The 16,932-nt window shown below is 39.5% G+C and overlaps 1 protein-coding gene across 1 annotated transcript; it reads left to right on the top strand.

Moving 5' to 3' along the window:
- Positions 1–13,064: 13,064 nt before the first annotated feature.
- Positions 13,065–16,169, top strand: LOC108688367 (alpha-protein kinase 1-like). Its single transcript, XM_018194604.1, has one exon. It carries the CDS (start codon positions 13,065–13,067, stop codon positions 16,167–16,169), a length of 3,105 nt encoding a protein of 1,034 aa, XP_018050093.1.
- The last annotated feature ends 763 nt before the right edge of the window (positions 16,170–16,932 follow it).

The following is a 16,932-nucleotide window of genomic DNA, read 5'->3' as shown; positions in this document are numbered from 1 at the left end:
AAGGTGATAACACAAGGCTAACTTCTATCAACTCTCTGAAAAATTTACACGGGGTTATTGACATGCACCCTCGATAAAGATATTACATATTCCGCGTTCTCTGCGAGTAGATAACACCAGAATGCATTATTCTAGGACTCAGAAGGGTAGCCTCTTTAAATTAACTCTCGAGGATCTAAATTGGCTCCGGCCGATCGTAATTGGTGCATGGAGAAGTAATCGTCCGTTCAAATCTACCTGCGCATTTTTGGGTCATTGAGGGTGAGAGAAGAGCGTCAAATTAAACAAGGTATTTTACCATCGTATCGTTAAAAAAAATCGGTCACTCGTTGTTAAAAAAAGATCGGATTTAAAAATACATATTATCATTATGCAATTTTAAGTATTAAAAAATTGACTGTAGACATCACTGTCAGATGCTCACTTTTAAGGATCATTTTTGAGAATTAGTCGCGCGTTATCTTGAAATGAAGAAATATCGACCGACGGCAAATGAGCTGCTCCAAATCCTTTCAAAAGCCGAATCGACAACGTCCCGGGGGAAGATGATCTCGTCTAGTCAGCGCAAATAATTATCGGCGAGGAAATAGCTCTGCGCGCTGGCGAGAGGAATGCGTACATACGTGGGGAAAAGAAGCGCATGAAGGGAGAAGAAGGAACGATCGTCGTGGCGGCGACAATCGGTAATTTCTTTGGTCATCGATCATCGTGCCGCATCCTACCGTGATTGGCCGAGCGGACGGGGTTGCGGCCGGAATACGACACGCCGATTGGCCCGGAACCAGGGTGAGAAAATCTTTCGCCGCGAAGTTCAATGCCTGTCGGACGGGATGATTTATCGCAATGACGCTCTTCTCCTCGTCGGCTACGTTTTCCCGCCGATACGATGACACGTTCGCGAAACTCTGCATTTCTGCGCGTCGGCGATTTTCGAAACTGGCAACAACCATTCGGTGCGTCGCAGAACTGCAGCACATGGACACCATGTGAAAGAAATTTGCTTCCTTTAGGTTACCGGATACAATAAGAGCTTTCTGCAAATATAGTCGACATCCTATTTTCCAAAAGAAAACAGCAAACTATTATTTTACTTTTTGTCGTTTTAAAATAATAGCGCATTGATAATTTAGGAAACATGTTTAACAGATGTCCAACAGGCACAAACTTTCTTTCAGTTATTTTTCGAATATTTCCTGTTTTTTGTGTCAATATTAGTATACAGATTTGTTATTGTAATAATAATAATAATAACTTTATTAAATGCAAATAATAAAGAATAACATACGTAAATGCGATATAAATAAAAATATTAATTATAAACAAAAGGCGAGAGAAGCTATAATTGTAGATTTGAATTGTAGACTTCTAACCTGATAATAAAAGTGTAAAAGAATAGCCTGTTTCTAAACATTTTGTATTTCCATTTTAACTAAACCTTAATGAAAAAAAGGACAATTTTAATTTTTTATACTATTCATTATGTCTCTTTTTTAATTAATAAAATGTATATTGTTTAATCATAAATAATTAGCGAGAATTTATTAAACTTTGCTGTGATCAAATCCAATATAGGAATTTTAACACGTAGTCATCTCTCTCATTTCTTAAATTAATTAAATCCCCTAATGCGCTATATAATCATCTCGGATTCACTCGAAGAATAAAAATAATAATAGGATTTTTGATAAGTGCAAGCTAATATCGGTGTTCTACTCAGTTGGTGTATTTTAATTACATCAATATTTTAGAATGAATTTGTGATAATAAAGCGATTGAATGTGCATCGTCATACATGTGTTACGTTGACAGGTCTCGGTAAGACGTAAAGACCGCCCTGATGTCGTTTCCCACCTGAGATTTCGCATAATACAGCGCGGATGCATACTGTTCGTGCTCCCCTTGTGCAGGTACTAGAAATACCCGATATACAACATTGTTGTCGCGAAACAATGGAGTTTGCGTCGGCACCTCACTCTATGTTCCATCTCACCAAAATCCTCAACGCGACTTCGTGCCTGGATATCCCCCGTGAACAAGTGTACTTGGGCCTTCTTATCGCCCGGCCGATGCGCCGCAGCAAATTATGATTGCCCTAATTTCCTTTGACTCACGACTATCCGTTCTTTCCCGTGACATCGTGACTCGCCGGCACGAAGGACAAGATAATTCTCAGAAGAACCTCTCTCAGCTGACGGATGAAAATTGATGTCGAAATAGAAGTCACGTTAATGCTATGTTACTTGTTGCTGTAAAAGCAGTCTTAAAATTATTCACTTGTTGTTTGATGTCAAGTTGTGCGTGTATTAAATATATGTATTAAATATATTCTAATTTTTTAACGATTATATTATAAAAGTTCATTGTTCGTATATCTAATATATTTTGCCTTCTAACTTTTGAAATTATTTTTATAATATTGTATTTTTATATCATTATAAAATATGGTCTTGAAATAAAACAAAGTCTTTGAAATTTTTAAAAGTAATGAGACGAAAAATTAAAATAAAAAAAACAAAAAGAAAATTCGAGACATGTGTAACAAGTCAATATATAACTGATGTCTTGTCATTAGTTAAATGTTACAGCTCACGATGAATAGCGGCAAGTGAAACATGAATAATAATAAACGCGATGTTAAAGACGAACGATTGGCTATGAATATTAGATAAGAGGAAATATTGGATAAAGAAAGTTCCATGCTAATATTCGTGTAGCGGGGGTGTACAAAACTTTCAAAGTGTAATACTTAGGCGTCATAAATTCATTTAAACCCCCGGTGACGTAATATTTTGCCAAGACGTTCAGAATAGAGTTAAACGTCCCGAACAAAGTTATATTATCTTCGAGAAAACTTGCAACAAGCAAATCTGCGAGAAAAAACGGATAATATTTTTTCGTACAGATAAGTTAGTCCGACAACAATTTTCTCAGCAATACACGACGAAAATAATTTGAATCTAATTAAATCTTAATAAATTATTAAATAAGTTTTTATAATTATGACAAACAGATACTTTTCATATTAAAATAATGTATTATATTGATTTTTCATGATTAAAGAGATCCTTTAAAAATCCAGAATAAAATTAATAATAAAACTTTATGTAAGTAATGATTTTATGCTCGATTACAATCGATAATTCATTTATCTTTGAAAATCTCTAATGATCAAGGCATAGATTTAAATGTAATGAGTCCTAAATGTAATTTGAAGCAATACTAGTATCCACGATAAAAGTTATAATTTAAAATAATGTAAATCGTAATAAATAGTTATATTTAATTATCTTTGGAAATAAAGTACTAAGAATGCGGAAGTACTAAGAATGCTATTCCGTGGCAATAAAATGTTTTCACGTTGACCATTATTGCCGTATAACCCTTTTGGATATTAAGAAAATTAGACGAAAGAATTTACTTTGTGTTCTACAGGCAAATGTGCGTGTGTGTGTGTGTGTGTGTGTGTGTGTGTGTTTGTGTGTGTGGATTAAACTTTAACCGATGCGACACGACATCTCCAATGTTCTTGTCTCCTCGACAAAACAATGAATCATCCATCACGATTCGTTAGAATCTTTTCTGTTAATAGAATGGAAATTTTGTCCACATGCGATAAATTAAAAGGTTAACATTCGAGCGTTGATTTATAATTCTTGATTATTCATGCTTCATATAAAAAAAATAACTACTGTCATTTTTCTTATATTCTTCATTACTTTTTATGTTAATCTTTCTTTCTTTTTTTTTATTTTTGAGGTTTTAATTACTAGTTTTTAATATGATATAACATCAGAATTTTATGATCTTGTTATTGACTAAATTATAAATGTTAAATTTTTTTAATTATATGTATGTGTCGGCTTTATTACTATCTAAAAATATCTAAACAAATCCATTTAGATATGTAGAATTCCAATACCATGTACTTTTATGTTCTCTTTTATAGCGCATCTAAAACCGTAGTAAATTAGAAGTTCTTTTTGATTAGTTACATATTAAAACTTCACATTTAAAACATCATTCAGAACTTTAATATGTAACTTTAATATGTAACATATTCTAGTAACAAAGATTCTAGTAACAAAGATAATTATTAGATGATTTTAATAATAGAATATTGCGCTTTTCCAAAATAAGTATTTTTAAAAAAATATACTTTTTAATTATGTCAGCTATAAATTAAATTTAAATAATGTTTGTACATTCATACATAATATTTCGCATTTTAGCGATAAATGTTGAGTGAATTAATTTATAATATATTCAAAATTATTATATTCGAAAGTAAAACGAAAATCATATTTTTTGCTGTTACAAATTATTAGTCCATTTCTTATTTCTATTTTCTCTCGTGGATATTTAATTGAATTTTTCGGATATCATTGGTAAATTTTCGCGTGAAACAAAGTGGACAAAGGATTTTTATGCCTCGTTCGCGTTCCTGCGCTCCAAGACGAGGAACGAAGACTATAGCGGGGGCGAGAGCCGGATCAAGAGACGGAGAAGAAGAAGAAATCGAACCGTGGTCTCGCATGGCGGATCAACGACGCATCGAAAATTAATGTGAATACCACGAAACTGGTCCCCGCGGTATTCGCCCGCGGGAACGGTATTTCTGTATTTACCAATAGTATCGATAATAATTCTTCGTTCTCCGCCCTTTTTTTTCTCTCTCTCGTGCGTCCGACGATAAGATCTCCCTCGTGGGAGACGCGACCCCCGGAAATTATAGGTTTTCGCGGTTTGAATTATTTCCTGTCTCATCTCGCGAGGTGAAACCTTCGCGTTCGGTAAGGAATATCGTTACGATAGGAATGGGACAGATTGAGGCTCATTGTGCTCTCCTCCCTCCCTTCGTTGTACGTGAGGGTCATACGAGACGCAGCAGGTGGATCACAAATTAATCCTTTTGATTCTGTTCGCAGATTGATAACAAGCTTCACACGCACTTTACACGCACAAAATAAATAAAATGATACGTTCATTACAATTTATTTTTACGAATTAAAAACACACACACACACACACATACACACACACACATCATTATACATTCATGATACTTCTATATTCAAGCTATTTAATTATTACCATTTTTCATTAAAAACATGACTTCTGGCCGATAAAATATCACTCAATCTTTTATTGCACCTTCAATTAAATATTAAATTTCAATTAAACTAGTAATGTTATTGCAAAATCACATTCTTCTTATATGAATTCGTAATATCGTTTTTCTGCATTCGATTTCATAGTTTATAATTATTTGCGCAGAAGATAGTGAGCGGTCACCTTTGCGGTGAATCGCGATTGAAATTCATGGAAAACGTGTGAACGAACTTTAATTGTGCCGCGCAGCGACAAACAAAAGGAGCGAGAGTACCTCGCCTCCTCGGAGGTGGTTTCCCCTTATCCCGCGCGTACCTTCCTGAACCCTTCGCATCTCGTATACTCTCGAATCGACCGGGAAGGGAAAGGGAAGAGGTGGGGAGAGACGTTCAAGGTTAAGGCAAATCGCGCCGCGGATGACGTCAGGATGCAGTTAAACTAGTTTTAGTTTTGGTCCAGCCGCTCCGGAACCAGGCCCGGACAAAGAAGACGCTGTGGGAACCGTAGAGGAAAGGGGCGGGGGAAAAAGAAAGACAGAGAGCGAGAGAGAGAGAGAGAGAGAGAGAGAGAGAGAGAGAGAGAGAGAGAGAAAGAGAGAGAGAGAGGAGGGGAAGGGTGGAAACGTGGTGGAAATGCGAGATCTTTTCCAGCAGGATCCGATGCTCGGCATCGCTGCGTTTCCTTAATCGAATTTCGGTTGTCCGATCGTTTCGACAATAACGATAACGATGAGAGAGGAAAGTAAAAAGGCTGCGGTAACCTTGAGACGTCAGCGTCCGGAGAACGCTTGATTAACTGGTTCTTTGTTGCTAACTAGACGCCGCCGTCGTAAAATGCCCGTTTGCTGAAATTACTATCGCCCGAGTGACTCTGCTCGTAATATATAAATATTAATGTCTATAGAAAGAGAAAGAAATATATATAGATAAAGAGGATGTGTGTTTCGATGTTTTGTCCTTTGATTCGGAACTTAGATCCTTGGTCAAAATATAAAATCGCAAATGTAAAAAAATCTCTCATCACCATGTCACGTAAAAATTATTATAGGTCATCGAAGAGAGAAATTAGCATTCATTTCGTGCTTGATATAACGATATGGAAAACCAGTTATTACACATATGATAGCTATTATATACATATATTATAATATGTACATAGTATAAGTTTATTATATTTACTATTATATTTACTATTTATTATATCATGACTATGATATGATAATAGTCATAAGATGAATTTTTTTTCTTGCAAATGTATCTCTTATACAAAAATAATTATTACAATAAATTTGTATATAATACAGGTATATAAATTAATTTATATGAGAAAATATTTAATAAATCTATAAACACATTTATTATTGATACAAATTCGTGTTAATCTTTTTTTAAATTAAATCTACTTTAATAATATATTAATCCCTTTCACGAATGATAATTGTTCGCATAATAGAAAGTTTAAAGATTTATGAAAAATAAGAGATTTAATTGTTATCGATAAAGTATTCTATGTAGAGCGCTCAGAGCAAAATTGAATTAGAGCTGATTGATGTTGATACACTCGACGTTTCAGGGTGCTACTGCGTTCCAAGTCTTCTCGATTATAATTGATTCGTTGACGCAACGCAGAAAAGACGTCCGAAGACGTCGACTGCAACGAATCTGGAAAAAAAAGAGAACGCGATGCGACACGTGCCCAAGCAACATCAGATCCAAGTCGTTGGCCCGTCGAAGAGCAACGCGAAGAGCAGTGTGACGGGCCGCGGATAAACCAGTGGACCATCATACAGTGGTCCAATTACCATAAGAAGGGCTCTAATTTCACACAATGCTCCCTTTTTTCTCCCCAGGGCGGAACACAGTTGACCGCGATCGGACGGGTTGCACGTGGCCGAGAAAGGTCGCTCGAGACTCGATCGACTTTCACGATTTCTCAATAAGTTTCTCAATGGCTTTCGAAGGGTCGAGGCTTCTCTCTCCGTCCGGCCAATATGATACTCTTGTGTGACAAAAATTTGATACGGACGTGCGGAAAGATGAGGCTGTCGAGATTCTCAGTGACAGTGATCAACCTTTCATTAAGTGCGCGGGATCAGAACCGTATGTGACCTCATTCGCACCTTTTGCCGTATCCTTTGGGGAATAAAACGGCACCTTTCAGTGAGAAGTGTCCGTTCGTCGTAATCGCGGCTTGCAGACACTTCTGACAATAGTATTATATGTTATGGTAATCTTTTGGGTCAAGCATCTTTTTTATTCGTTAGCATAGGATGTGATAGACGTTGAATTGAAAAATAGTCGATATATTGAATCGTCTAATTGTAAGAAACAATACTGATTACAAATGTTTATATGATTTTTTAATTGATAATTTACAATGATTACACGCGCGACAATCTTGAATTATGATTTCTTCTAATATTTTTAAATGTTCAAAGCAACATAAAGATTTATGCTTGCTCGCTAATGATATATTAGGTCCGTTTTTTATTCCTGCAGATTGCATTAGAATTCTTTCTCGTTTACACCAAATATCAAACATATGTCGTTTAAGTTTCACAAATGTATACTAGTTCATAAATCAGACATATGTTCACTTTTCATTATTTCTTAACACGCGATGAAATTATCTGTCATAATTTTATACATTTTTCATAATTCCAAGCAGTGTCAATGCACAAAACCGCTCTTAACTAAATTACGAATTGAATATGCAGAAAAACTGCACCTGATTACCCCGTCAGTCTTCTCCGAGAACTGCGTTCGCTGACGAGAAAAATGTCCGGTGTCGGGTGAGGAATAAACACGAGTTTAAAAGCGAGAGAGGTACATAATAGCGACGCGCGTAAAAGCATTTAGTTCGCGCTCTGAACGAAGCGAGAGGAAAAAAGGAAAGAAATGGGAAAAGGAGGCTAGAGGTTAGCAAGGGTCGCAGGAAAGGGAGGCTGGGTTAGAGCCGGCAAGGTGGCGGACGCATTTAACGCGGTGGGAGTGGAGGAGAGGGGGGAGGGTGGACGATTAAAATTTCAATTCGTTTTCCGTGCGAACTGACTCAGCCTTTCTATTCCATTCCTTCTTCAACGCCACCCGCGTTCTTCTCATCCAGCGGACATTCGGGCCCGCGCCGCCAAATGACAGCCCCCGACGTCTCGCGGAGGAGAACCACTTTGTTATAATTTCCTTTAATGATGGAACCCCAGTGGTCGACCCTCATCCCCCTTTGCCGAGCTCGCGGAATATTTTTTATTACTGTCCGCGATCTCTGACGACTAGACGGGCCTCCAAGTTTTTTCGCGAGATTGGGGCCACGGAAATGTGGCTTACGAAGGCTTCTGTCATGCGTCGAAAAAAATTGTAAAGAAAATTCTTTTCACCGAAAGTTTTATTTTTTTTGTATTATTTTTCTAACTAGAAAAGATCATATTAAATTGTAATAAGATTTCTGTTGAAAGACAATGATATTGTAAATGCAACAGATAACTGTTTAGAGATCAACCAATAATTCGTCTGTCATTATAAATTTTCTTCTTTGCAATAAATATAAAAGACAAAACTATAGTGTAATATAAATTCTAATTAGTAATTTAGAAATTATAACTGTAGACTATCTGCAGACTTTTCTCCAATTCGATATTATTGCCATAAGCTTTCAATTTTTTATCTAGAATGTCTTAATAAAAAAGCTTGAAATTTTATAAAATAGATTAGAAATAAATTAACTTACGATCGTTGAAGCATCTCAAATCCTTGATTTTTTTCATTTAAATTAAACTGTTTTATTATCTCTTCTTTATCACATGTTTATTGATTTGCGAGCAAAGCCATTGTTTTTCATATATGTAAGAAAAATACTCAAAAGAGAGAAAACAATTTCATTATACGACAATAAGAAGGATAGAGAAGGAAAAGAAAGAGTCTACGTGCGACGAAGGTGTTGTCGCACGTGTTACGAGAAGTTCTGCGCTGTAGGACTTCGTGACATGGACTGCAGAGGTTTGGGGACCAGGATAAGACTTAATAAAATGGGGCGCAAACGCTACGCCAGCGAATATCTAGCTGATAGTGGTTCGGTCAGCTCAGCGTCCACATCGAAAATGCCGAGTGGAGGTTGAGGGGTGGCGAGGAACTGCCAAAGCGAAATTCGTGGAAGGGTGGCTGTGCTTAGGTCGATTCAATTTACCATCACCCTCCGAACTGGTTGATGACCTTTTCGACGTATCTTAACGTGTCAGTGGATAAAAATAGTAAAATCAAAAGAATAAAGAAAATTGCAAACGATTCGAAAAACAAGTATTTCTTAATTAGAACTTACGGAACTATTAAAGAAAGTAATATTTACTTAAAATGACAGAATTCTCGTGCTTTTGTCTTGATTATGAGACTTTTTATTTACTTAATATCAATTGTTTCTTAATGAAAATATTTAACAAATATGGCGAAAATATTAAGAACTTTCTGTAATATTTTAATTATAGAATATTAAATCTCTTTTTTTTAAATTATTAATAAATACCAATAAAATAAATAAAACATATAATTATAAAATGCGATACGTATAACTGTGGATGCAGTTAAAATATAAAAATTAATTATTTCTTTATAAATTAATATAATATATAATGCAATCAGAAAGATAACGGAAAACCAGACAGTTGTTCCGCCTTCTTGTTCATTGCGAAATTCTCGAATTCAGCTGAACGTAGGTATATATATCGCATACATTTGAAGCAAAAAGGTTAATCGCTCCACGCTACCTGATTCTTAATGCTGATCATTTAAAGGTACCAGTCAGATGACACTCATTCGTTTCGACACCATGTGCTCTGCATCGCCCACATGCAGCAAGGTTCTCTCCCCTTACATCAGGCCGTCGTGCAATGCAATAAATATATTCATAGTTGAAGTAAAGGGTTAAACGCGCGTGGTGGTGGATACAGTTAGATTAGGGCAGAGACGAAGGGTAAGAGGAATAGAAGATCGTGTCACATTCCATAGGCAAAATGCACAGGCCGAGGAGAACTATGTTCGCGTGTGAAAAAAAGATGTCACAAAAAATGCAAGGTTACTCACATTTTTTTTTATTCAATTGAATTACTTTGCGGAGCTAGATGGAGGAAGAGGGGAGAGAAAGAGAGAGAGAGAGAGAGAGAGAGAGAGAGAGGCAAAGGACGAAAAAGAGTTTCGTTATCGCTGGATAATTCCCTCTCACTTTTTACGCAAGCAACGAAGGGTTCGTGGCTCGGGGATTAATAAAAAGTTAGGCAAACTGTCGAGAGTTACGCTTATCATTCGGTGGAATTAGGTAATCTTCAAATCATTCGAAAAGATTCTTTGACAAAGAAACGCGAAGTCATGGACTGGTTTGCGTGATGATCTAAACACGTTAAAGTGCTTACGAGGATTTTTCTTTGCAGGATTCCTTCATACATCAAAGTACTATTCTCAAAGTCAAAAAAGTAACGAGAGTTAATTAAAATTTTATGTAGACTCTCTCTTCTCGGTAATAAATTAATAAAATATTTGAAAATTCATTAATATCAATTTATATGTCAAATTTATATGTCAAAAATTAATATTTTTAAAAAATATGATGGATGCTCATATGATATGTGTAAAGATACGTTGCTCGAAAAAATCGGCGCGTATCTGATTTGAAAGATCCATCTCTAGAATCTCGCTGTATAAAGTTGGTGAATAAGGACGAAAGACCGGCCGGCGCGGCCGATACGCGGGCGTGCAGACGAGCAAGGATTCCCGTGCCATGCGCACACGTCCGTCCATCGTGTTCTCTCTCCGAAGACGCGCCGCGTCGCGTCGTAGAAGAGAGAGGAAGTACGTAACGGCGAGCGTCGTAATTGAAAGAGGACACATTTAAGTCTGACAAAGATGGGACTAACGGAGAGAGACAAAACGCGCAGCATCTCCTGTAGGATTCGTCGTTTGTCGAGAGTGAGTGAGAAGAACGAGTAAAGCAAGAGGAAGAGAATAGCCAAATACTTGTTAGAAGGAAAGGAGAGGGAGGACGAAAGCCAGGAGGGGTAAGGAGCTCTCAAATTTGGTTGGCTGTCGCTTTCCACCGTTTTGTCGTGCGTGCCTATCCCTCTTCAGGCGAGAATCGGAGAAGATCGACTGTAGTCGAAGGTAGTGTAGTAGTGGGGTTGGTACACCGAGGAGGGACAGGAGTAAGCAAGCAAAAGAGAAGAAGGCAGGAGAGAGACAGATTCGTGTTTCGGCCAAGTATTTGGACGAGACAGGAGGGAGAAGTTTAAGCGAGAGGAAGAGAGAGAAACTGAGAAAGAGCGAGAGAAGAATATAACGGAGAAAGCAAGAAGGATAAGAGTTCTTCCAATGAAGGGAGCGTGATGGAACGATGAAGCCTTCATGAGAGAAAGAGAAAGTTTTATAACGTTAAAGGGAGAAAAACATGATTCGCTGATGTGTTGGAGAAAGGAGAAAGACGTTCGAGAGAATGATAGAGCGAGTGGGAGAGAGATGATTAGAGAACGAGGGGAAACGTGTGGAAGTCTGAGAGAGAAAGGTAGAATTCGAAGAGTCGGCAAGTGACGACGAGAGGGGGTGGCGAGTATTGGCGAAGGAAGCAGTGTGGGGCGGAACACGGGCGAGGGAGGGATGAGGGGAGGAGAATGGTGCCTTGGCGCGAGGTCTCGAAACTACAGAATTTCAACGACAGAACAGACTAGTGCCGGCGTTCGTACGACACGGTTCTACGATAGTAGTGAGCAAGTGTAAATCCGAGAAGAGTGAGAGAAAGAGAAGAAGAGAAAAGGAGAAGAAAAAAAGAGATGTGGGAAAGTGGGGGAGACCGAACGGAGGGGTGACGGCAAGGTTGAGGTGGTTGCGTCTCATTGTGTTTGCGGCTTCACTTCTGTCGTTCTCGCAGTATACCTGTATACCGGAATACGTAACGTCAGGTGATCACTTTTCAGACACCCACGATCAATTGTGAACAGAGAAACTCTGAGTAAACTACTACATACGAGAAGTAGACATTGCGGATTGTAATAAACAAAGTGTAAAGTGAACCGCGCTCGTGACAGTTTTTAAAATAAAGATCGTCGGGAATTTAAAACTTGTTTTGGAAATTCAAATTCTTCTTTCGGAACACTGTGTGACACCGTCTCATCAAACGAAGGCGACCTTGCTCCGAATCGAAAAATGCAGATACAAAGGCTACTGGCGTGCCACTCGATATGTAAATCATGAGCGATACGCGCGTTCGCTTTTATTTTGTTTTGTTCGTTCGGCCGCCGAGGTAACCGGCATCATTCGAATCTCGTTATCGAAAGCCGCGTCCCGGCATCAAGGTGGAATTTAGCAAGTGGTACCGTCTCGCTGTCGTCGACGTCGTCGTCGACACGTCGTCTAGTCGAGGCCGACAATGCCGCATGCGGTGATCGCGATTTTTCGAGCGACATTGAGATGGAAATTCGCGTTTAGAGTCAGTGCAGTCATATGATAAATGTAGAACACGCTGTATCCCCCGGTTTTTTTTGTTTTCTATTTCCTTCTCTTTTTTTTGTTTGAAAAGCCTCTCCCCCATCTATCCCTACCCTATCGCTGCCGGCTCAACTGTCAGTCAAAGGCGTGTTGTTTCGCTTCTACTGAGATTGAATCCGTACATGTGACACTCAACAGTGCCGCTTCGCGTTATTTCCGTCATCATCGTGCTCATATATTTCATGTGATTCTATCGCGTTCTATACGAGGCGCAATTCAGGAGGTGGCAAGGTGAAACAATCGAAAACAGAAAGAAAGGGAAAGGAAGATTATCTTATTTGCGCGCGCGCATAAAGGCGCATGTCAGGTACTCATGTATATTTCGTTCAGTTTCATTCTGTTCGCGTTGTGCATAAACTACTGTTTGATCGTGTGTATCACGAGTAAACGACGATTGAAGTGCGTGACTTGACGGTCGAAACGAAGGGAGAGGACAATATGAGTGAGATGACGAGTGCCGTTGAGACGCAGCAACAACAGCAACAATACGTAGACGGTAGTTCGAATGCGAAGCTTCACTGCAAGGATTGCGGTGTAAAATTCGAGAGCGAGAAGAGCCTGGAGGTGCATCTGCGTTATCAACACGAAAATTTGCTAAATCAGTGGGCTAATAAGACACAGCAGGAAGAGAGCAATAATAACCATAGCAAGACTGGTAATCATAATAGTCACGTGAGCCGGGACAACGTGCCGGCGGACACGAGTGAAGCATCATCGATGTCGCCCTCTCAAGATTCAACATCCTCGCAACAAATACAGCAGCAGCAACAATCACAACAATCTCACACACAACAACAGTCTGCTGTACTTATATGTTCGCCATACGATCATCACTTTCGAACTCCAATGTATAGCGAGGGCAGCTACTTCATGCAGAACGATCAGACTTTCATCTTGTCTCATCACTTTTCGCCATCACAGGAAGACAGCCAGAATAACGGCAGTCGCGATGGTGGTTTTCGCTATCATCCGTATCAACATCAACAATTGTATCCCTCAGATCGCACGACTTCTAACTCTACTAGCCCGCAAAGCCCGCCTTTTCAATGCGACAAGTGCGGCGCCGTGTATGAGGACACGAATCAATTAGGTGAGCATATGAGAACGAATCATTTGGACTCGCCTACCGCGTATCCATCCGCGCCTCAGTATCAGCAACTGGGCAATAGTCCTCAGCAACAGGGCCAGCAGATGCATCCGTCGCCGCCTCTCTCGAATCAACCGCAACAATCTAGTTACGATTATAACGGAGTACAGACGATCAAGGCCGAAATGAAGCAGGAACAGCCTGAAGAGCAAGCTGAGATCCTTGATTTGGATTCTCATAAGGTGCATCGATACGAAGAGGAGATTATGAGATTGCAGCAGCAGCAGCAGCAGCAACAGCAGCAACAACAGCAGCAGCAGCAGCAACAACAGCAACAACAAGGACTTCAGATGCAGATGCATCATCAACAGGTGATGCAACAACAGCAGTCACAGAGAATAGAATCGCTTTCGGTAAGTTCTATGTTGAACTGGCAAACTATGACTCATGATTATGCTGGACACCCGTCAATGGGTTCCATAAACAATGTTCCACCTATCGCTGATCAGGATCAATACATGCGCGGTCAACATATGCCTGTGGAACACGGGCCTCAAGGTTCATCGATACTCACAAGCACGCAACCAATACCGAGCCATCAGATATCGGCTGGATTCGTGCAGCAAACACCGAAAGCGCCACCATTGGCGAATCAATCTTGGAAAAGCAACGAGCCACGCCGTCCAAAGACATACAATTGCACTGCGTGCAACAAGTGGTTTACAAGTTCAGGGCATCTGAAGAGACATTATAACACTACGCTCCACAAGAATGCTGTAAAGAATGGAAAGGATCCTGATCCAGCAACTCTACCGCTCACCAGTCATCATCATCCCAATAGAGATAATAGCGCTGGTCATTCAACAAGCGGTAGGGGTGGTTGCGCTCCCGCGCGATCTCCACCGGACTCTTCGCGGAGTCCCCCAAACTTGATGGCAGGTCCCTCGGGCGAGGCGACGGGGGGCCTGCTTCACACGCCCACCACGCTCTGCAACAACAATTCCAGCAGCAACAGCAGCAGCGAATCTTTAGCGGTCCTGGTGCAGCAGCAGCAGCAGCAGCAGCCGCAACTGATCCCTCTAGGAATAATCAATTCCCCGGTGTCATCGCCACTGGCGGGACACCATCAGCAACAAATGGGTACTGCGCCTCACCAAATGGGCCTCCAGCAACAGCAGCAACTTCACCTGCCAACGGGTTCGTCGGGCCAGCCGGTGCATCATTCCACGACTTCGCCCACCATGGCCCCACCGGCGGCATCGCACATGAATTGCCCTTCACCAATGGATTCATCATCCCACCCGGTTCATCACATGAACTCGCCGCCCGGCTCGGGCCATCCAGCAATGAATTCATCCACGGTGATGGGGGGTACTACGATGCCTCCTCAGCCGTACCCAAACGCCTTGCCCCCCCACGTTACAATTACTACCAACATCCCGGCGGTCCCACTGGAATCTACCCAAGCACCTACCACCATGCAGCTAGTTACTATTGGTAACGACCAAAACAAGCAGCCACGACGTCGCTTGTTGCCCGGTTTCAATACCATCATGAATTTCTCAGAATTCGAATTTGTCGTAGATCAAAGCCAGACACAGACCGTTAACGTGGGGGGGCTAAATGTAGAGGAGATCACTCCTCAAGAGTCCTTTGAAGCTTCAACATCGACCTATGATCCATTTTCGCCAATGCGTTACAAGTCGTTGAATAATCTAGACATGACGATGTTGCAAACAAATGGAAACAATATGGTGCAGCAAAATCAAGATATAGAAATTACGTTGTTGAGATATGAATTCGATCGAAAAATTGATATACAGAATAACAATCATCTAATGCCGGTAAGCCAAGCAAAGGAGGATTTGGATCCAAATATCGGCTTGCAGCCAAAGAAAGAGCGTAAAAGCAAAAGTAATACGAACAAGCAAACTGTCACCACTATCAGTGCTAATTATATCTCGCAAGACGGCGTCTACAAGTGTCTCGATTGCAATAAAAATTTCAACAAGCCCTGCTATTTGACGCAGCACAACAAGAGCTTTCATTCGGGCATTAGACCGTTTAAATGCACCCTGTGCGGCAAACGGTTTTCAAACGAAGAGAGGAACAAAAAGCATTTGGAAATGCACGCTTTAGCCAGAAAACACCAATGCATCACGTGCCCAAAAGTGTTCGCACATAAAACTGATCTTAAACGGCACACCTGTATCCACACTGGTACAAGACCGTTTAAATGTGATACTTGCGGCAAGGGATTCATCAGACAAGACCATATGAGGAAACATCAGGAAACACATAACAAAAAAACGCGGATAAACAACCAACGGCAATCCGCTCAGCGACTCAATAATTCACGATTCAATGCTCAACGAGGCAACGCTCAACGGCCCAACAATGTTCAACGGGTCAACGTTCAACGGTTGCAATTCAATAGCAACTGCATGGAGTTATAAAGACATGTCCTTGCGATGTCTACGATCGATTGGATGCGCAGCCTCGAGATCATCCTAATAACAAAACGCGAGGTAAGATTTCTTGCCGGCCAAAGGACATCGTCTTTTTATCCATGACAGTTTCGCAATTTTTATTTTTTCTGTAATTTTTTAATTGAAGATTCGATCATATAATAATCGCTAAATTAATTAATGATTATTTTTACGCTTATTGTAATTTATGATAAACTAGTATAATGATAATCTCAGTAAAATAAGATTCGATGATTATCATCGGGAATAAATTTTCTTCATTATACATGTGTCCTGCGAGAACAAAAACTTTTCTTTTTTTTTCGGACAGTTCCGATACATAACGTTAAATGCTTAATGTCTATTTGAGTTGAAGAAGCTCAATATTCTCTAAGCCAAAATAATTTGATGGAAAGATTAAACCGAAACTGATTTTACACACATAATATAAAAAGAATGAATCATTATGTATGATATTTTCATAATAATAGAACAAGTATCATTACGATATTAAGAATTGATTTCGACAAAATGGCGTGAAATTTTTTTCTATTGTTTTTGTCACATTAATTATTTGATTCAATTGACTTTAATTCAATAATGTTTCCAATGTTTCTGATGACGATCTCGAAAGAATTAGAAATGTCATATAAGTGATTGGGAAATTAAAATAGACACGATATTGAACTTACAAACTGTACAAAGTATATTGAAAAAAATATAAGTGTATATTATTATTATATTATAATTA

The sequence above is a fragment of the Atta colombica genome, unplaced genomic scaffold (genome assembly GCF_001594045.1).
Source record: "Atta colombica isolate Treedump-2 unplaced genomic scaffold, Acol1.0 scaffold229, whole genome shotgun sequence".
Taxonomy (NCBI): domain Eukaryota; kingdom Metazoa; phylum Arthropoda; class Insecta; order Hymenoptera; family Formicidae; genus Atta; species Atta colombica.
The sequence above is the reverse complement of the archived record's forward strand: the minus strand, read 5'-3'. Positions and strand labels throughout refer to the sequence as shown.